Consider the following 22,628-nt stretch of genomic DNA (forward strand, 5'->3'; position numbering starts at 1 on the left):
TGACAGCCATGGTGAAAAAGCTGTTAAGTCTGGACAGCCAGGCTTTCAAGCTCCTGTTTCTGCTCCCACATTTTCCACTTACTGCTTTGTCCTCCAGTTTGCATGCATGTAAATAAGAATCACAACAGAAGTGCCAATACCCCTGTGTGCTTAGACCATGCAGATGATGGTCATGCAACCAAGTGGTCAAACGTTTCATTGTGCAAAGTGAGCTGTAAGCCCCCAACCACAATTTGCTATTAATTTTAATCCCCAATTCGGTCGCATATTTTTAAAAGAAGCATATTCTTCTTTTTAGTTTAATTTCCCAACCCCCATCTTTCAGAATGTAAAATTATAATTGTTTTGCTGCTGGGTCAATATTAGATGATGATTATTACATCGTTTGGATATTACGATTATCCATTGTCAAAATAACGCTCCTCAATTAATTAATGTTTGGTCTGAAGCATTAGATTTGACGATGGGGTGGTGGAGAGGAATATATGTGTGGTGCCGAGTATTCAACAATGAAGGTGACTTTTGCTGCTGCTGTAAACTTCAATGAAACATGGCCTTTTCTATCGCAATCAAAGGCGAAGCCGTCTACCTTGGGCTCCTACTGCACAGGCAGAGTGCCAGGGTGTAATATTGCTGTAGGTTCCTGGAGCTTTGCCAGCCTCCAAGCAGTTTAACACAACTGCAAATGTCGAGTGAACATGCTTGCACAGAGTCCTTGGCGTGCTGTAACCAAAGGTCAATGTTCGGGGAAATCAACACGTTGAAACCTCGCAGAGCGTGCACGCCAGTTGTGGTTGTGGTCACCGTTTGTGTGGAGAAGTCAAGTTCTGAAATAAGGCAGACCTCAAACACTCACTATTGGGCACGTCTCAATTTCTTGCATCATATAACATATAACATATAACATATAACATATAACAACTACAGCATGGAAAAAGGCCTGTCCGGCCCTACCAGTCCACGCCGACCATTCTCCCTGACCTAGTCTCATCTACCTGCAGACTAATGTAGAAACAAGCAACTGCAGATGTTGGTTTACACTGAAGATAGACACAAAATGCTGGAGTAACTCAGTGGCTCAGGCAACATCTCTGGAGAAAAAGGATGAGTGACGTTTCGGGTCGGGTCAGAAGGAAGGTCCCGACCCACTGAGTTACACCAGCACTTTGTGTCTATCCCTGCAGACCAATGTTCTCCCCACCTTGGGCTTCAAGAATAAAACCAAATACTTTCTTAAAGCCTCAAACTGCTCCTTTAAGGACAAGCCTTAGTCCTTTCAAAATCTGGTTTGTGCGCAAGCTATGGTTCTAACTTCGGCATTGAGTGCCTGAAGACCTCTGTAAAACTTCAATTCACATATTCAGGGAACCTGAGCCAATCACTGAACCGACCAGTTGGAACATGGCAGACCATGGTGAGGAATGTTCAGGCCTATCTCATGTACACATGGGCTCTCATGTACACATGGGCTCTCATGTACACATGGGCTCTCATGTACACATGGGCTCTCATGTACACATGGGCTCTCATGTACACATGGGATCTCATGTACACATTCTTCCCCAGTGTCTGCTGCAATGATATACCCAAACCAAGGAAGTTCAACAGTGAAAGTGTTTTGCCTGTTTGTAACTCCACTGGTCTTGCTGATGGGCCTGAGTTTTTCCAGGTACATAATAAATAACCATTATGTGTCACAGTTGGCAAGATTCAGACTGCTCCAACAGATTAATAATATTGTTGCTCTGTTGCCCAAGGCCTATCTCTCTTCGCTCATCCATACCTCTTGCATTTAGCAACGGAGATAAGAGAATTGGAGCAATTTGATTCAAATTACTGTTGTGATCCATTAAACAATATTAATTCACTTAGAAGCATAAAGTGTAGCATGTTTTCTGAGACACTGCATACATCATTTAATTTCTCTCTCTTTAATCTGGTGAAGGCAACATCTTTTATAATGAGCAAACAATATTACATGCCTGAAGGTTTCTGGACAATTTTACATATTTCTTTTTAGTGTGTAATTTTGAATGATTACTTTTTCCTTCCTAGACTGGTATCTGCGGCAGATAGCAGGAAAAGAAAGAAAAATGGAACTTGCATTTGTCTGGCAAATATCGCAACTTCCACAAGTGGTTTATAGTGTGCAGGAGAATGGCACAGCTTGTAGATCAAATACAACACCTCCAGTGACCCAGGTTAATTCCGGTGCTGTCTGTGTGGAGTTTGCATGTTCTCCCTGTGACCAAATGGGTTTGCTCCAGGTGCCCTGGTTTCCTCCCACATGCCAAAGATATGCAGATTGGAAGGTGTTTTGGCCACTGATGTGTGGGCAAGTGGTAAAATTGTGTGTGGAGTTGATGGGAATCTGCTGAGCATTAAATAGGATTAAAGTATAAATGGCTGCTTGGTGGTCAATATAGACATAGGCTGATGTGCCCTCACCGACCAACATGTCCCATCCACACTAGTCCCACCTACCTGCATTGAGCCCATATCCGTCTAAACCTACCTTAACCTGTTTAAGTGTTTCTAAAACATTGTGTTATACCAGTACCTCCTCCGGCAGCTCATTCCATACATCCACCACCCTTTGTGTAAAAATCTATTCCTCTATTCTGGGCAGAGCTTGTGTGCCTCTACCCGATCTTTACCTCTCATGATTTTGTACACCTGTATAAGATCACCCTTCTTTCTAATGCGCTCCAAGGATTAGAGTCCTAGCCTGCCCAACTTCTCCCGATAGATCAGTCCCTCGAGACCTGGCAACATCCTCATAAAAGTGATGCAGGGTTGAAGCTCATAACTTGCAATTTTACCAAGAAGGTAGTTGGAGGACGAATGATGGGACAGGGATTGAGAGCTCAAACCCACTGTTCCAGCAGAGCTCAATATGACTCTGGTCATTCTTACTTTTCCCAAAATCTTAAATATTAAAGGGAACAGGAGGGTAAACAAGGAACACTTTTCCTTGAATGTTGCTCTGCCAAGAGTATTTCACTTGCACGTCATTTTACTGCACTTTGCAGAACAGCGATTGCTCAAGGAGTAGACAACTTGGCACGTGGGTCGGTGCCAAAGCCGACTTTCTCACAGTTCAAGGAGTGTGTTACAGCATTGCAATGACTCGAAGTGGTCAACGGGTGCAGTATGTGTACAAGTCATGGTACTGAACGTCCAGGGGAGCAAAGGGCAGGAAGGAGCAGAGCAAGGACGCCCGTTGGCTGAGCAGTAAAGTAAGTGCTAATCGCAGTTGAACAGGCAGTTTAAAAAGAGCGCCAAAAGGAAGCTAGTAGTCAATTTGAAAAGTCCGGGAGCAGAGCAAGGACGCCCGTTGGCTGAGCAGTAAAGTAAGTGCTAGTTTAAGTGAGAAGTCAGGTAAATTGGACAATCAGGCAATTTAATTGGTGATATAAGCAATACTTGCAAAAGGGTGCAGCCCTGTTCAGGTGCAGCCCAGTGAGGGAAGTGCCCAGTGAGAAAAGTGCGAGTCTTTGGCTGCGAGTCTTTGGCTGCGAGTCTTTGGCGAGGAGGATACGATTGTTTTAAGCCAGAGCTGGTTATAGGCACAAGGTGATGGCGGAAAAGTTGGTGCGGTGTGTTTCCTGCAGGATGTGGGAAGACAGGGACGTCGCTGGAGCTTCTGGGAGCTACACCTGCAAGAACTGTGTCCAGGTGCAGCTCCTGAAGGGACGTGTGGTGGAGTTGGAGAGGCAGTTGGATGACCTCAGGGCCATCCGAGAATGCGAGAGTTTCCTCGACAGGACCTATTGTGAGGCTGTCACGCCAAGGGTCCAGGTCGAGCGAAGGTGGGAGACTGTTTCAGGGGGGAGTGGACGTGGACTACAGGAGACCCCAGTGACTGTGCCTATTGCAAATAGGTATACCCTCTTGGGAACTGTCGGGGCAGAAGACGTTTCCAGTCCGAGTGGCGGACCTGTTGGCAAGGATACTCGACAGGGGAGACCGAAGTCTGGAAGAGCCGTAGTGGTCGGTGACTCCATAGTCCGAGGGACGGACAGAAGATTCTGTGGCAGCAGGAGGGACTTGAGGATGGTCTGTTGCCTCCCTGGTGCCAGGGTTCAACACATCACAGACCGGCTTCAGAAAATCCTAGTGAGGGAAGGCGATCAACCTGAAGTCGTTGTGCACGTGGGCACGAATGACGTCGGGCGGAAGAGGAAGGAGGTGCTACAGCGGGAGTTTAGAGAGTTGGGAAAAGCACTGAGAAGTAGGACGTCGAAGGTAGTTATCTCTGGACTGCTACCGGTACCTTGTGCTGGTGAGGCCAGGAACAGAGAGATAGAGGGTATGAATTTATGGCTGAGGGGCTGGTGCAGAGAGCAGGGATTTAGATTTCTGGACCACTGGGATCTCTTCTGGGCTAGGGGTGACTTGTACAAAAGGGACGGGTTGCATCTTAACAGCAGGGGAACAAACATTCTGGCAGGCAGGTTTGCTAGTGTGACACCTGTGGCTTTAAACTAAGTAGTGGGGGGGAGGGGTTAACAAATTGTGAATATGAAGATGAGGTAAAAGGGAATACAGGAGATATTGCAAAAGACTCTCGGAAGAATGGGAACAGAAGTTCTAGAGCGGAAAAGAAATTAAGGGCAGGGCCAATTGTGAACGATGTGAGAGGGGAGGTAAATACAGAAGTTAAAGTGTTGTACTTAAATGCGCGTAGTATAAAAAATAAAGTGGATGAGCTTGAGGCTCAGTTAGTCATGGGCAAGTATGATGTTGTAGGGATCACTGAGACATGGCTACAAGAGGACCAGGGCTGGGAACTGAATATTCAGGGGTACACAACGTATAGAAAAGACAGACAGGTGGGCAGAGGGGGTGGGGTTGCTCTGATGGTAAGGAATGATATTCATTCCCTTGCAAGGGGTGACATAGAATCAGGAGATGTTGAATCAGTATGGATAGAAATGAGAAATTGTAAGGGTAAAAAGACCCTAATGGGAGTTATCTATAGGCCCCCAAACAGTAGCCTCGACATAGGGTGCAAGTTGAATCAGGAGATAAAATTGGCGTGTCAAAAATGTAATGCTACGGTGGTTATGGGAGATTTCAACATGCAGGTAGACTGGGAAAATCAGGTTGGAAATGGACCCCAGGAAAGAGAGTTTGTAGAGTGCCTTCGAGATGGATTCTTAGAACAGCTTGTACTGGAGCCTACCAGGGAGAAGGCAATTCTGGATTTAGTGTTGTGTAATGATCCTGATCTGATAAGGGGACTAGAGGTAAAAGAGCCATTAGGAGGCAGTGATCACAACATGATAAGTTTTACTCTGCAAATGGAAAGGCAGAAGGGAAAATCGGAAGTGTCGGTATTACAGTATAGCAAAGGGGATTACAGAGGCATGAGGCGGGAGCTGGCCAAAATTGATTGGAAGGAGGCCCTAGCAGGGAAGACGGTAGAACAGCAATGGCAGGTATTCCTGGGAATAATGCAGAGGTTGCAGGATCAATTTATTCCAAAGAGGTGGAAAGACTCTAAGGGGAGTAAGAGACACCTGTGGCTGACAAGGGAAGTCAGGGACAGCATAAAAATTAAGGAGAGGAAGTATAACATAGCAAAGAAGAGTGGGAAGACAGAGGATTGGGACTCTTTTAAAGAGCAACAAAAGTTAACTAAAAAGGCAATACGGGGAGAAAAGATGAGGTACGAGGGTAAACTAGCCAATAATATAAAGGAGGATAGCAAAAGTTTTTTTAGGTACGTGAAGAGGAAAAAAATAGTCAAGGCAAATGTGGGTCCCTTGAAGACAGAAGCAGGGGAATTTATTATGGGGAACAAAGAAATGGCAGACGAGTTAAACCGTTACTTTGGATCTGTCTTCACTGAGGAAGATACACACAATCTCCCAAATGTTCTAGGGGCCGGAGAACCTAGGGTGATGGAGGAACTGAAGGAAATCCACATTAGGCAGGAAATGGTTTTGGGTAGACTGATGGGACTGAAGGCTGATAAATCCCCAGGGCCTGATGGTCTGCATCCCAGAGTACTTAAGGAGGTGGCTCTAGAAATAGTGGAAGCATTGGAGATCATTTTTCAATGTTCTATAGATTCAGGATCAGTTCCTGTGGATTGGAGGATAGCAAATGTTATCCCACTTTTTAAGAAAGGAGGGAGAGAGAAAACGGGTAATTATAGACCAGTTAGTCTGACATCAGTGGTGGGGAAGATGCTGGAGTCAATTATAAAAGACGAAATTGCTGAGCATTTGGATAGCAGTAACGGGATCATTCCGAGTCAGCATGGATTTACGAAGGGGAAATCATGCTTGACAAATCTACTGGAATTTTTTGAGGATGTAACTAGGAAAATTGACAAGGGAGAGTCAGTGGATGTGGTGTACCTCGACTTTCAGAAAGCCTTCGACAAGGTCCCACATAGGAGATTAGTGGGCAAAATTAGGGCACATGGTATTGGGGGTAGGGTACTGACATGGATAGAAAATTGGTTGACAGACAGAAAGCAAAGAGTGGGGATAAATGGGTCCCTTTCGGAATGGCAGGCAGTGACCAGTGGGGTACCGCAAGGTTCGGTGCTGGGACCCCAGCTATTTACGATATACATTAATGACTTAGACGAAGGGATTAAAAGTACCATTAGCAAATTTGCAGATGATACTAAGTTGGGGGGTAGTGTGAATTGTGAGGAAGATGCAATAAGGCTGCAGGGTGACTTGGACAGGTTGTGTGAGTGGGCGGATACATGGCAGATGCAGTTTAATGTAGATAAGTGTGAGGTTATTCACTTTGGAAGTAAGAATAGAAAGGCAGATTATTATCTGAATGGTGTCAAGTTAGGAGGAGGGGGAGTTCAACGAGATCTGGGTGTCCTAGTGCATCAGTCAATGAAAGGAAGCATGCAGGTTCAGCAGGCAGTGAAGAAAGCCAATGGAATGTTGGCCTTCGTAACAAGAGGAGTTGAGTATAGGAGCAAAGAGGTCCTTCTACAGTTGTACCGGGCCCTGGTGAGACCGCACCTGGAGTACTGTGTGCAGTTTTGGTCTCCAAATTTGAGGAAGGATGTTCTTGCTATGGAGGGCGTGCAGCGTAGGTTCACTAGGTTAATTCCCGGAATGGCGGGACTGTCGTATGTTGAAAGGCTGGAGCGATTGGGCTTGTATACACTGGAATTTAGAAGGATGAGGGGGGATCTTATTGAAACATATAAGATAATTAGGGGATTGGACACATTAGAGGCAGATAACATGTTCCCAATGTTGGGGGAGTCCAGAACAAGGGGCCACAGTTTGAGAATAAGGGGTAGGCCATTTAGAACGGAGATGAGGAAGAACTTTTTCAGTCAGAGGGTGGTGAAGGTGTGGAATTCTCTGCCTCAGAAGGCAGTGGAGGCCAGTTCGTTGGATGCTTTCAAGAGAGAGCTGGATAGAGCTCTTAAGGATAGCGGAGTGAGGGGGTATGGGGAGAAGGCAGGAACGGGGTACTGATTGAGAGTGATCAGCCATGATCGCATTGAATGGCGGTGCTGGCTCGAAGGGCTGAATGGCCTACTCCTGCACCTATTGTCTATAAGTGGTCAATGGGTGCAGTATGTGTACAAGTCATGATACTGAACGTCCAGGGGAGCAAAGGGCAGGAAGTGGTCAATGGGTGCAGTATGTGTACAACTCATGGTACTGAACGTCCAGGGGAGCAAAGGGCAGGAAGTGGTCAATGGGTGCAGTATGTGTACAAGTCATGGTACTGAACGTCTAGGGGAGCAAAGGGCAGGAAGTGGTCAATGGGTGCAGTATGTGTACAAGTCATGGTACTGAACGTCTAGGGGAGCAAAGGGCAGGAAACAATGAAGGAGCTGGTAGATATAGAGGAAGTACTGAGGAAATAAAGTAACAGAAACAAAATGTGAATGGCACTTGACAGAACAAAAAACAATGAAAAAATGTTGAAATAAGAAAAAGGTCGCTAACAAAAGATATATTTATCTGTATATTTTGCAATTCTGATTTTGCTTTGTATAAATATCTTCAGATGATTCAATGTCCTTGAATAATAGGGATATATTTGGTATTTAGCAGTCCATCCATCTATTGTCTTGAATTCATACAGAAGCTTGTATTCTTAGATAGAGGAAGATAAGGTGGTTTCTATGGTGATGGGATTGTGTGAAATGGTTTGCTCTGTACTTACTGTGCTGATGGATCATAGTCTTTGTTCAATAGAAGCACCGAATCCTCTGGCCTATGCCCAGCTGATAAAACATTTACATTTAACAATCAATGCATTTTTTAAAATCTATTACTTGCTAACATCTGCTGAAGAGGTTTCCTTTCAGGGCAAGGTGTTGGAGCAAGTGATCTCAATAAATTATTCCACTTCCATTCCTGAAATGTGAGCCTTGAATTACAGTTACCTGAAGGCATTGTGACAGGCTAGAGGCATTGCACAGAATCTTTACAAGTATTTTGTCTCCAGAGCAGACATAGCAGGGTGTCAGTGTTAAACAGAAAATTGAGGTAAACAATCAGTTATTTATAGCAAAATAGAAGACCTGAGCCAAACCAAGTCAGCATCTCAGTAAGTTTTCATTGCTATTTTTTCCGGTGCTATTCCGTGGTGTCACACTGCATGAATTTGACGAGCAATATAATAGACGCTATTTATTCACAAAATGCTGGAGTAACTCAGCAGGTCAGGCAGCATCTCAGGAGAGAAGGAATGGGTGACGTTTCGGGTCGAGACCCTTCTTCAGACTGAGGTCGAGACCCTTCTGCTTATAATATAATAGACGCACTCTACTGCTTCTAACTTGCAGATGGTCTCATTCATCATCGCTCTCACCGTCTTTGCTTCCCATTTGACATTTTTTTATTGCTATTTTTATTATTTTTATTTTCTTTGCTCTATTTCATGGAACAGAATTAGGCCATTTGGCCCATCAAGTCTACTCCACCAATCAATCGCAGCTGATCTATCTTTCCCTCTCAACGCCATTCTCCTGCCTTCTCCCCATAATCCCTAACACCTGTACTAATCAGGAATCTATCTATCTCTGCTTTAAAAATCCACATTAAGTCAATCAGCAAAAGCAATTTCAGCAGTAATTGAAATTGAAACTAAAAACTTTTTTTTAATAGAAATAAACTTCCAAGCATATGAGAAACTTAGAATTCTACAGAATTCATGACACAATCAATATTGGCAGCAAACAGATGAAGTTGTGTGAAGATGCTGATTAATAGCCAGTGAATTGCCATGTGAAATAAAACTGATGCAGATTGTTTAGTATCGACTGTTTAATGTTCCAGCTGGCTCAGCGAGATGCTATTAATAAAAGGCATAGCCACGCTGACAACGTCCATGTGAGCAATTACAGATGGCAGGGAAAATAGGGTGCACAGTGAACAGTATATACAGGTAAATTTATTGTGGCAAACTAAGAAACAGACCAACGTTAATGGGGATAAACGACTGAGACAACTCAAGCTGGATTGGAAAAATGCTTTCACTATTGATGCCCCAACATCACCTTTGTTGGAGAGAAATGCAAGTATGTATGAAGACACTGTTGAGGTATAATGTGAATATTTGCATCAGAGTTTGATGCAAACCCTGTCAATTGTAGTCTATATGCTCTAAGGACAGGCTAAAACCAAATGGTGGGCTTGTGAGCAAGTGGGTCAGTACCAATACCAGGTGTAACTGAGGCAGTCAAAATGGTGCATGTGTGGAGAATACTAAGTTGCTCAAAAGCAAGATGCTGATGACAAACAATACCCAGTTTACTCTAGTTAGCAGAATCAAAGATTGCCCAAATAATTGCCTATCTCAACAAAGACAAGCTGCAATACCTGACTATCCACTCACACAGAGTTTGACACATTCACACGACCACTGTCTTGGGCCAGGATTGTCCAGGCCACATTGGGTAAAGCCTAGCAAAACGTGGAAGCTACAAGCTGAGGAAAAGAAAATCTGATTTCAGAGAAAGCAAGGTAAAGATCGCATGAATAAGTCGAACCAATACAAGTTGTAACGAGAAGGGTACACCTTGGTCTCCAGATACCATGTGTTGGCATTTCCTGGGAATTGTTCCCTCCAACCTGCCTCATCCACTTGCTCACAAGCCCACCATCCTCTCCTGGGGCTTTTTAGAGTTTGAAATCTCTTGTGCCCTTGCCCATTACCTATTGTTGCTGTTGAACTCTGCAGCAAATTAAAGGCAATATTCCCAGTTCTCTTCTTTAAAATTGGGAGGCTTTGTAAAGTAAAGAGCTGGGAATATTGGATTTTAACGATACAGAGGTCAACAGCAACAAAAGGTAATGGCACAAGAGATTTCAAACTCAAAAGTGATCAAGAATGGAAATGGTCTTGTGAGAAAACCTTGTGAAACATTTTTGGCGATTTACCCCTCAAAATCAACAACATTTGTTTAACACAGTGGATAGGTTCCATATAAAAGTTGCTCAGATGAGTGAGCTCTCTATTTGGAAAGTATTTTCTTTTGGTGTCTTGGCCCCTTCAGATTGCACCCACGGCTCGAACCATTACTGTTAACACTGTAGAGTTGCAGCAGTGCAAAGATAGGAAGTGACTAAATGCTTTTACTCTGAGCATTTTATCTCCCTGTGACTTAATTTTACTGTTAACTTTATCGGCTCTCTTCGAAACTTTGAACAAAGCCACAGATACTGTATATAGGACACAGAGTGCTGGAGTAACTCAGCGGGTCAGGCAGCATCTGTGGAGAATATGGATAGGTGACATTTCACAGAGTGCTGGAGTAACTCAGCAGGTCAGGCAGCATCTCTGGAGGACATGAATAGGTGACGTTTCTTCAGACTGAAGAAGGGTACTGACCTGGGATGTTGCTAGACCTGCTGAGTTATACAGAGTTACACAGTTACACAGAGTTACACCTGCTAGACCTGCTGAGTTACACAGAGTTACACTGAGTTGCACAGAGTTACACCTGCCTGACCCGCTGAGTTACTCCTGCACTTTTATGAAAACCAGCATCTGCAGTTCCTTGTTTCCACAAATTTATAGAGAAGAATTACTATTTATTTCCTTAAGTCGATTAATCTGTTCCTGATCAGCCAAGGAACTTTCTGTCTGAGGGCCATGGTTGAATCTGTGGTATTCATTGCCACAGACGGCTGTGGAGACCAAGTCATTGGATATTTTTAAAGTGGAGATTGAGAGATTCTTGATTAGTACAGGTATCAGGGTTTATGGGGAGAAGGCAGGAGATTAGGGTTGAGAGGGAAAGATAGATCAGTCGTGATTGAATGACGGAGTAGGTTCGTTGGATTGAATGGCCTAATTTTGCTCCTATGACTTATGAACTTCATGAATGGCAGGGCAGGCTTGAGGGGTTGAATGAATTTGCCCTGCTAGTATTTCCTTATTTCTGCTTTAACTCAGAAGGAAGCTTCATGGCAACTGTGAGAAGCCTCACAACACAAGTGGTGTTTAGGGCCAATGTACGCACCATCTGACAGCTCCTATTGCCTGGGCCCAGTTTCCTCTCTGGTCTTAGAGCAAAAACAGTACAACACTCAGAGAATGCCCCATTTTGAATTACATTTATGAATCATTGCATTTTAAAAACTGTTTTAATAAGCAAACCAGTGGTCAATATTAAGACAGTGTTCTGATTAAAATCTAACCTGCCCTGTGTTTATACACTAGTATGAATGATCTTCATTCCCTGCAGGCTCTCATTGATCCCTTTCTCTGGAATCTCCTGCACCCCACAGCTGTCTAGAACATGTGTGTTCCTCCCATTTTGGCTTCGTGATCATTCCAAAGGCAATAATTCTTGGTTGAGCTACCAAGACATTCTGCTTTAAAATTTCCTAAATTTCATGACTTCTTCATCTCTCTCCTCCCTTTTAAGATAATAATAATAATAATAATAATGCATTACATTTGTATAGCGCTTTTCTAGAAACCCAAAGACGCTTTGCATATTAGATATAACATAAAAATAAATAAATAAATGAACAGAAAAGGAAGAATAAGGTGGAGCGATGGTCAATGATTGAACAAGTGAGACTTCAGTGATGTTTTGAATGTGGTGAGTGAGGAGGAGTCTCTGACGGTTTGGGGTAGTGAGTTCCAGAGGGTGGGAGCAGCAATGGAGAAAGCCCTGTCCCCCCCAGGATCTGAGTTTGGTCCGGATGGGGGAGGACAGGAGGTTAGCAGCAGCAGAGCGGAGGGTGCGGGTGGGAGTGTGTCTGTGGAGGAGGTCAGTCAGGTAGGATGGGGCCAGGTTATGGAGGGCTTTGTAGGTCATGAGGAGGATTTTGTACTGGATTCTCTGGGGGATGGGGAGCCAGTGGAGCTTGTAGAGGACGGGGGTGATATGGTCACGGATCGGGGAGTGGGTGAGTAGACGGGCAGCGGAGTTCTGGATGTATTGGAGTTTTTTGATGATTTTTGAGGCTGTTGCAGTAGTCCAGACGGGAGGTGATGAAGGCATGGATGAGGGTTTCTGCAGCTGTGGAGGAGAGGGATGGGCGGAGACGGGCGATGTTTTTGAGGTGGAAGAAGGCTGTCTTGGTGATGTGTTTAGTGTATTTGTCGAAGGAGAGGGTTTGATCAAAGATGATGCCAAGATTCCGGATGTGAGGGAGGGGAGGCGGATACTGGGAAACCGTCGATGTTGAGGGTGAAGTTGTGGGTGGATTTGGTGAGTGTTTCTGGTCCGATGATGACGATTTCGGATTTGTCACAGTTTAGTTTGAGGAAATTGATTTGAAGCCAAGATCTTATTTCAGTGATGCAGTTTGTCAGGATAGAGTGAGGGGCGGTGGAGATTGACTTGGTGGAGATGAGGAGTTGGAGATAAAGATGACTTTTACATTCTACAACATGAACACTTATTTACTGTGATTTGGCAGCAATGAGACTAAATTACCAGTTGAGATGTAATCTTCTGATTCCACCTGTATTAAACATTATGGTTGTGTTTATTTATCTAAAGGCACCCTTTACTAATCCTATAGCAATGTCACCCAGCTGGTAGCATTTAGTCAGGCAGCTGTGATCTTGGGGTCCAGCCCTTAAAGCTGCCTGCCCACCATTGTTACAACAGAGAGTCATGTGGAATTATACAAAATGGTGACAAACACTTCACCCCCAAGTTATGCCAACCATTCAACACATTTACCCTGGCTCCATTTTATTCTCCTTACTATGATGCTGTGTTATAACAGCAACTTACCAAGGAAAAGGTAGTGTGTGTGCTCCAAGATCCACCAACATGAAGAGGCAGTGGTTGGTGGAGCACATAAACAGGAGGAGCTATGCGAGGGGTTCATAAAGGCTGTGTAGGGCTACAGCTTGACATTCCTGTGGGGGATTCAAGAACACTCTTGTAATTTTGTCCGGATTAAAGGAGGTGCCGGAACATCAGTTGCCCGAATATTGGTTATGACCTGTACTAGAATTGAACACTTTGGTGAGAGTGAAAGAATAGCTAAAGTTCCTGTGCCAGAGATGGGGTTCAGCTTCAAATAAATATTGTTTACACACCTGTCATGGGGTTCTCCTTGTCTAATTGAAGCTAAAAGACTATGAAAGTAAAGAGTAACTCTGAAACCTGTGGCTGATAAAGAAGCACGAAGCCAAGCTTTTATTGCTTTAGGTTTCTTATTGTGATGAATACAGAGATGCTGTACAAATCTCTATTTGTGTAGTATCCAGGCAAACCAAACCATACAATCGTCCATCAGGTAGTGCAGCAGAGTAAACAAATAACTGATAATAAACTGCAAGACCCACACAAGCCCGGCTGGGGCGCTGGTCGGGTCTCCTCAAGGTGCTTTCCTACCGGGGCAGGTTGTTGGTCATTAACCAACTCGTGACCTCCATGCTCTAGTACCAGTTCACCACTTTGGTCCCATCAGCCACCTTTGCTGGGATCATCCAGAGGAAATTGATGGACATCTTCTGGGGCAACGGAGAGCACTGGGTCTGTGTAGCGGTCCTGAGTCTCCCGATTGAGGAGGGCAGTCAGTTACTGTTGTGCATTCGCACCCAGTTGGCGGCTCTCTGCCTCAGGACCTGCAGAGATACCTGTACACGGAGCGTCCTCCCAGGTGGCACGTGCTGGCCACGCACTGTCTCCAACGGGGCCGCTGCCTTCAAGCAAGTACACGGATCCCAATGGTGGGCATCAGCCGTGCCATCCTGCTGGGGATGCCCGGCTTGTACCGGGACCTGCTGGGAGTCTGGAACCTGGTTGCTATCGACCGGACCCCCCCTCCCCCTCCGCTGGCGGGGGGCGACGGCCCGGGTATGAGAGCGATCCCCCCCGTTGGGTGTCACGGGGCCCGGGTGTACGCCCGTCTCCGCCCATCCCTCTCCCCCCCCCCTGTCCTGCCCCACTGGGTGTCGGGGGGCTCGAGCGTGTGGGGTACTCGCGGCTGAGCAAGCCTCCGCTCAGTCGGAAGCACTCGTCGGGCCCAGGCGCCGTGATCCTTCCGGTCCCACACAACATGAGCCGCATTTCCTCGACTCCCTTCACCTCCCCCCGAGACGCAGGGAGGCGTGACCTGTCCGGGCTCCTCCTCCACACCCTGCACTTCCTCGCCCTGGTCCACCGTTCGGGCACTCAGTGGCGGTCGGTGTTACCCCCAGTGGGGGTCCCTCTCACAGGGATTCTGCCCCTCTCCATCGGGTGGGGTCGACTGCACAGAGGGGTCCCCTGCAACCTGTTCCTCCCGCGGTTCACAGACTCGCCAGCCGCCTGCCACGATTGCAGGCTGGAATAGTCTGTGTACCACGTGTACAGAGTGTGTGTCTGTGTACCACGTGTACATGGAGTGTGTGAGACTGTGTACCACGTGTACATGGAGTGTGTGTGTCTGTGTACTGCGTGTACATGGAGTGTGAGTCTGTGTACCGTGTGTACATGGAGTGTGTGTGTCTGTGTACCGCATGTACATGGAGTGTGTGTGTCTGTGTGCCATGTGTACATGGAGTGTGTGAGGTTGCAGCCCCTGTTCCAATATCTAAAGGGGCTGCTCCTTGCTTTTTGGCTGCACTTTTCACCCACCACCCTCATCCCTGGACACCCTGTGCGTAGGGGAGAGGGTAGCAGGGCTGAAGATGTCCTGGTTGGGTTGGGTTGCTCCTGGGCCTGGCCAAGCTGGCCATCTGCGAGTCACGGCGCCAGGCGGAAGAGGGCTCTGCCTGAGCCGGCTGCCTGCCCCTATTCCAGGGTTACATCCGCGCCCGTGTGGTGTTGGAGAGGGACCACGCGCTGTCCACGGGCACCCTGGGGGAATCTCTGGGACCGCTGGGCATCGCGGGGGGTGGAGGACTGCTGGGCTGAGGAGAACCGGGAGTCCTGCCTCCCGCTCAATCAAGGGAGTCTGCGGGAAGTGAACGACGACGGAAGGCTGGAAGGCCGACGAGAGAGGGTGCGACCATTCATTGGCGATCCGGATGGAAGTGACATCTGCAACGGGCCTCATGGCCGGCTGCGGCTTTGAAACTCACGCCAAGACCCAGTGACTCCTGCCAGTCAGCGCATCTGGTACTTAATCTGGGATTGTACTTGTGCACGCCAATACGCTTATGTACCAAGCCTAGGCAAGCATCTGACTCCACCTTGGTACACATGATAATTAAAGAACTTTTGAAACATTCCTTGGAGTTGACATCTCGCTGGTGCCCGAGACCCAAGGCCACACTTTCCCAACAGCTATCACCTACACCTGAGACAAGTCCTACCTGCCACAGCCGATGGAGAGGCAGCAGTGCCACAGCCAGTGGCAGCGTTCAAGTCTGTTTATGACTAAAATCATTCGGTGGCTGCTAATTAGAGCAAGGTTAACTCTGGAGGTGGAGCGGGCTGTTCTTGGGTGTTTCGATTGAAATAGAGCTTCAAAGCAGAATCGCTTCTCTCATCCCCTGTGCTAATATTTTGACTGCGGGAAAATAAAACTATTTAGTCTGGGAAGAAGGAGATTCATATCTCTGAATCAGGGCCAAGACCTGGCAATCAATAACAATAGCACCAGCTATCCTGCAGTAAGTTTTATTCTTTATTACAGGTTTCTACACCAGTGGCTTTCTAAAACAAGGTACTTGTATGCAGGCAAAAAAATGTTGTGTATTTCAGAGGTGTCTCCAGACCTTCTGTTAGTCTCACTGAATCCAGAGTGATTGGAGCTTAGATTCTTTCATCTGTGACTTGTTGCCTTGACAACCAGTATTTGCTGCATTTTACCACAAGAGCTCTTTGGTAATCACCTTTGTTATATGCTTGTTTCAGTTTATCCAAGCTTACTTTGCATAGCCCAGGAAGGGAGACATTTCCTCAGCATAGAAGGCAGGTAAATCTAACTAAATACATCTCCTGTTTGACAACAACAACTTGAATTTATAAAATGCACTGAAAATAGTGAAAGGCAGCAGAGTGTTTTGGATGAGTGGAATCAGTCAAGAATGCACTGAGCCATTGAGAAGAGATATTAGGGACAGGGACCAAACTTCATCAAAGAGGTTGCTTCCAACAACAGTGCGAGCAAGTGCAGAAGCAGTTAAGAATTTGGGGGAATTCTGCAGAAAAGAACCAAGACAATTAAGGATGAAGGAAGGAACAGCAGATGCTGGTTTAAACTGCAGATAGAAAGTGCTGGAGTAACTCATCAGGTAAGACAACATCTCTAGAGAAAAGGAATAGGTAACGTTTCAGGTCGAGGCCCTTCTTCAGACACAGAAAGGTCTCGACCCAAAACGTGACATATTCCTTTTCTCCAGAGATACTGTCTGACCCGCTGAGTTACTCCAGCTTTTTGTGTCTATTTCCAGACAATTAAGGCACAGGTACCTAGGCCAGTGGTGAAAGGGGCCTTGTAGTCAAATCCTTGTGCGCATTTGGGACCTCAGTCCCACCTCACACTGAGCTTGAGATGACTGTGTGGCAGATGTGTCGATTATCCACCTCCTTGTGGACTGGGCATCTGGCGTGGACTGGCTGTTCCTTGGGGCTCATCCTGACACAAGCATCAACAGCTGCTGGAAGGGCATCAACTAGGTGAAAGATGCACTTTGGTCTGCCGGGGAAGGTGGTGATTTTCCAGTGAGGGGATGTCTCTCATTGAATGCTGCCAACTAGCACATCCCAACCTGCAGGAGAGCACGCAAAACTGAAGGTCAGTGTCGCCACCACAAAGGGGAAGGACAACAGTCTCGGCTCCTGATGCCTCTGCACACTGTGAGGCTGGGCCCAGTGCAAGAGTGTCACAGACACTTCATCTGTGCATTGTTTAAAGTGGAAATATGAGTAGTGTATGAGACACATCATAAAATAATATATGTTGGGAGAGAAAGACCTATCCCAATTTAATTTGCTGCATGTATGATGAATAAATTATTTATTTTTAGGGGGAGGGGGATTGCAAGACCCCAGCAGTTTAGGATGAGCTGGAGGAAAGTGGATTTGAGTTGAGTTTGAGTTTAGTTTAATGTCACGTGTAATGAGGTACAGTGAAAAGCTTTTATTGCATGCTAACCAGTCAGCCGAAAGGCAATACATGATTTCACGAAGGGCAGGTTTGTGGCACAGCACTGCCATTATCAAAATGAACTAAGTGCTTTGAAGAAATCTTTTCACCGGGGCCGATTATACCGGGGCCTATTATACAGGGGCCTATTATACAGGGGCCTATTATACAGGGGCCTATTATACAGGGGCCTATTATACAACAGGGATTGCTCTACCTGGAGCAGCAATTACACCTGATTAGACTTTGTTTAAAGTAAAGTTAGATAAGCATATCGATTTGGAGGAATATCTAAGAAATAAAGTTAGGGTCAGTGTTGAGTACTCTGCTTGCAGAGTGTTGAGATGATTTAGACTTTAGAGATACAGCGCAGAAACAGGCCCTTCGCCCACCGTGTCCGCGCCAACCAACGATCCCCGCACACTAACACTATCCTACACACCAGGGACAATTTTCCCAATTTACTGAAGCCAATTAACCTACAAATCTGTGCGTCTTTGGAATGTCCATAGCACCCGGAGAAAACCCACGTGCTCACAGGTAGAATGTACACACTCCGTACAAACAGCACCCGTAGTCAGGATGGAAACCATGTGCTGTCAGGCCCCAACTCTTACCACAGTGCCACTGTGCTGCCCCTGATTCTGCAAGTAAGCATTTCATTGTTCTGCTTTGGGACATATGGCAATAAAACACTTGACTCTTGAGCAAAAAGCTCTTCTTTAGATCTGCAGTTTCTTTCATAATCATTCTACAAAATAATCATTGTTTAAATTTGTTCCAGGATATTTTTCTTCTCTCTTCAGTCTGCCTTCTTCCAGGAATCTGGGCAGATTCCAGTGTCCAGATCTGATTCCAGTGTCCAGATCTGATTCCAGTGTCCAGATCTGATTCCAGTGTCCAGATCTGATTCCAGTGTCCAGATCTGATTCCAGTGTCCAGATCTGACTTGGCTGAGGGCAGGAATGGGGTACTGATTGTGAATGATTAGCCATGATCACATTGAATGCTGGCTCGAAGGGCTGAATGGCCTACTCCTGCATCTGGGCAGATTCCAGTGTCCAGATCAGACTTGACTGAGAGCTTGTGATTTCCAATCTGATTAGTTTTCAATTACTTTGCTGCTCGTAACATTTTCTGATATATGTGAAATAGAGCACATATTTTATAACAATTCTTTCTCAATTTATTGTGCCAGAAATGTTGTGACCTTAATGAATCTAAACCATCGTAATCCTTTCCGATAGTCATTACAATGAACTATGATTGATCGGCATATTCTTAAGCTTTCTGTCAGGTTTAAGTTATTTTCAAATCTCCTGTGGTGTTGTAGAGCAATAGATGAGAGCTTGCAATATTTTAGAAAGACTGTGCCACATTTCAACTGCTATTGGCCTGTATGTAACAAGCTTGGTTCTTTGAAGCCATGTATCCAAATGTTGTGTAAACAGAACCCAGAGTTAATTACAGCTTAATTGCTGCAATGAAGATCCTGAGATCAATTAGAAGTGTGTAGGGTGGGACTGCAGATGCTGATTTAATCCGAAGATAAACACAAAATGCTGGAGTAACAGCGGGACAGGCAGCATCTCTGGAGAGAAGGAAGAAGGGTCTCGACCCGAAACGTCACACATTCCTTCTATCCAGAGATGCTGCCTGACCTGCTGTGTAACTCCAGCATTTTGTGTCTATCATCAATTGGAAGGGCATGTCTCCAGATGGCAGTTTCTAAGACCCCAGAAACCACCAGGATGTTGACATATATACAGCTTCCTTAATAAACAATTAGTATAAATACTGAATCCTCTGAATGTAATTTGCTTGAATAATTTGTCTTCTGTCTAGAGATCCATTTGATGATCTTTTGAGGTTTGCGTATTTCTTGATTTTAGAACGTGATTGCACAAATCATGTTATATTAATATTTATCATATTCTGAAGGGAAGTACTCAGCAGGTTTATTCAGGAGCAAAAAGGTTCGATGTGAATCTCCCCCAGATTAATGAGCACAAAGGGCGACCAGGACGAACATTTACAGACACAACCCAATATTTCAGACTTCAACGAGGCGCTCTTTCAACTTCACCTTGTGATCGGGGTCTTCCTTCAGGAACTATATCCTAAATAGTACATGAAACTTTGAATGAGAATATGCTTTTATTCAGCTTTTTTAATTCTCATCGCACATGTTGTTTGGCAGTATATTTTACATTGGTGTTGTTAAATCAGCTTTGTAACAGCCAGGTGAGAAGGAATCAACAGGAAAAATGTGTGTGATCCATCACCATTATCTTTATCGATGGCACAAACAAATGTCCAAACCAAAGTAACTTTGCAGAATGTTGGAATATACTCAGAAAATAGCAATGTGACACCTGAAGCATAATCTGCTGCTAAAGCAAGGGGTGGCACACTAGTGTAAGGGGTGGAACACTAGTATAAGGGGTGGCACACTGGTGTAAGGGGTGGCACACTGGTGTAAGGGGTGGCACAGTGTGTAAGGGTTGGCACAGTGTGTAAGGGGTGGCACACTAGTGTAAGGGGTGGCACATTGGTGTAAGGGGTGGCACAGTGTGTAAGGAGTGGCACAGTGTGTAGGGTGGCACAGTGGTGTAAGGGGTGGCACAGTGGTGTAAGGGGTGGCACAGTGGTGTAAGGGGTGGCACAGTGTGTAAGCAGTGGCACAGTGTGTAAGGGGTGGTGTAAGGAGTGGCACAGTGGTGTAAGGGGTGGTGTAAGGGGTGGCACAGTGGTGTAAGGGGTGGTGTAAGGGGTGGCACAGTGTGTAAGGGGTGGCACAGTGGTGTAAGGGGTGGCACAGTGGTGTAAGGATTGGTGTAAGGGGTGGCACAGTGTGCAAGGGGTGGCACAGTGGCGCAGCGGTAGAGTTGGTTCCTTATAGTGCCATAGACCCAAGTTCGTTCCTGACCAGGTTTGCTGTCTGAACGGAGATTGTACGTTGTCCCTGTGACCGCGTGGGTTTACTCCGGGTGCATCAGTTTCCTCCCACACTCCAATGACGCACAGGATTGTAGGTTAATAGGGTCTGTAAGTTGTAAATTGTCCTTAATGTGTAGAATAATATTAGTGTACAGGGTGATTGCTGGTCGACGTGGACTTGGTGGGCTGAAGGGCCTGCTTTCTCACTGTGTCTCTAAAGTTTAAGGTTAGAAATTCCAATTGATTATGAAGGTCAACAGACAAACACCTACTCAGAAGATAAATTGGGGTGTTCTGTGCCGAACAGTTAATTTTAACCCTGCATAGTGTTGCAGTTGCTCTGATCAGCCTCAGTGACCATAACCTAATAAGAAGGAGAGAAAGAGAGATTCCAAAGCCAGTTGCCATTCATGGACCATTCATGGACCATTCATGGACCATTTGTGGACCATTCGTGGACCATTCATGGACCATTCATGGACCATTCGTGGACCATTCATGGACCATTCATGGACCATTCATGTTGTAAAGACAGTACCAGTTTCAGAAGTGGTACTCCAGTTCACAAATGTTTGAAATGTACAGGGATGTGGTTAGTACTAGTGGAATCAGACTCGCTTGTGAATTAGGGCTGGAAAAACTCAAAGACACAAAGGGCTGGAAAAACTCAGTGGGTCAGGCAGCATCTTTGTTGAAAAAGGATGGGTGAGATTTCGGGTCGGAACCCTTCAGTCTGAAAAAGCGTGCCAACCCAAAATGGGATCCATCCTTTTTCTCCACAGATGCTGCCTGACCCGCTGAGTTACTCCAGCACTTTGTGTCTATCTTTGGTATAAACCAGCACTTGTATATCCTTGTTCTAGCTTATTTTTCAAGTTATACTTGTATTGAATGATTGCAAGGCAGTCTGGGATTATGGCAATACCTCCAATTACCAGCTCCGAACATCCTTGTAATTGATGCAGGTAATCTCTGTGGATCAATTGTTTTGAATTATGGAAATGAAACTTGTTTTTGGGTAATTGCAATGCTCACATGGTAATGTGCTTTTTCTTCAGGTTGGAATTGACTTCACAGCTTCCAATGGAAACCCTCGTGATGCCAGCTCCCTGCATTACATCAACTCCATGGAATCAAATGAATACCTTGCTGCCATTTGGGCTGTGGGACAGATCATCCAGGATTATGACTCGTGAGTTCACCATGTGCTTGCTCTTAGGGACAGAAGTGGTTTGAAATGGTGTGGAAGTGCAGTCGGTTTATCACGTACATCCAGTACAAGAATTGAAAAATCAATTTGGGAGAGCTTTTTTTCTCGTAGAATAATAGCTCTTACCAAGGCAGAATATTGGAGCAATTCCTATTCACTCCATTACCCAGCTTTACACTTCAGTAAAGCAGCATAATTCAGGCATGACATGCTCTTCAATTATGTGGTTTGCAATGCTTCGTACATGGAATCCAGTCAATCCACTTATAGCTTCACCTAATGACAAATGTTCAACTCCAATCACTTTGGCAGAAATAATGTACTTGGAAATGATTTTTGATTTTTGTTTTGCTTTGTTGAGTTGTTCAATGAATAATTCCAGGTCTTGTAAATTGCTGTTCTGAGTTTAAAGATTTAAGCCACTGGGAAAATGAATTTCTTCCAGCCAGTAGTCTTATTGATGATGACAGTGAGTTACTGTTTTTCTTCGTATGTCAGCTTCATGGAACATAAATGGAAGACGCCCACTTTCACTCCCAGAGTTTATTAGCAAGCTCAACATTTAGTAGATATGAATGGAGGTGATTTCTAAAATTTAGTGATATTGAGAAGTCCTATTTTGCTTTTTGGATGATTGTTTACTTACTGGAGGGGTTTAATCTCAGAAGAATATAAGACCAGGAGTGGACCATTTGGAACCTTCGGCTTGGCTGGTCACACGGTTTGACCTTGGCTGATCTGTGACTTCTTGTCTTTGTCTTGATTGATCTCAGTTTCAGTTTTCAGTTTTAGTTTATTGTCATGTGTACTGAGGTACAGTGAAAAGCTTTTGTTGCGTGCTCACCAGTCAGCGGAAAGATAGTACACGATTACAATCGAGCCATTCACAGTGTACAGTAGAGATTTAAAAGTGTGGAGCGATTGAAATGTGTGATTGCAGATCCACTCCTGTGACTAAGGCACAAAGA

At 45.3% G+C, this 22,628-nt stretch overlaps 1 protein-coding gene across 4 annotated transcripts in view; it reads left to right on the forward strand.

Annotated features, from left to right (window-relative positions):
- Window positions 1–22,628, forward strand: part of cpne2 (copine II) — a 178,337-nt gene that overhangs the window by 98,887 nt on the left and 56,822 nt on the right. For all 4 annotated transcript variants that reach the window (XM_078400293.1, XM_078400290.1, XM_078400292.1 and 1 more), the window contains exon 11: window positions 21,509–21,642. In XM_078400293.1, the coding sequence (XP_078256419.1) occupies window positions 21,509–21,642 (134 nt within the window). The remainder of the gene's footprint in view (window positions 1–21,508; window positions 21,643–22,628) is intronic.

Source organism: Rhinoraja longicauda, chromosome 6 (genome assembly GCF_053455715.1).
Source record: "Rhinoraja longicauda isolate Sanriku21f chromosome 6, sRhiLon1.1, whole genome shotgun sequence".
Lineage (NCBI taxonomy): Eukaryota > Metazoa > Chordata > Chondrichthyes > Rajiformes > Arhynchobatidae > Rhinoraja > Rhinoraja longicauda.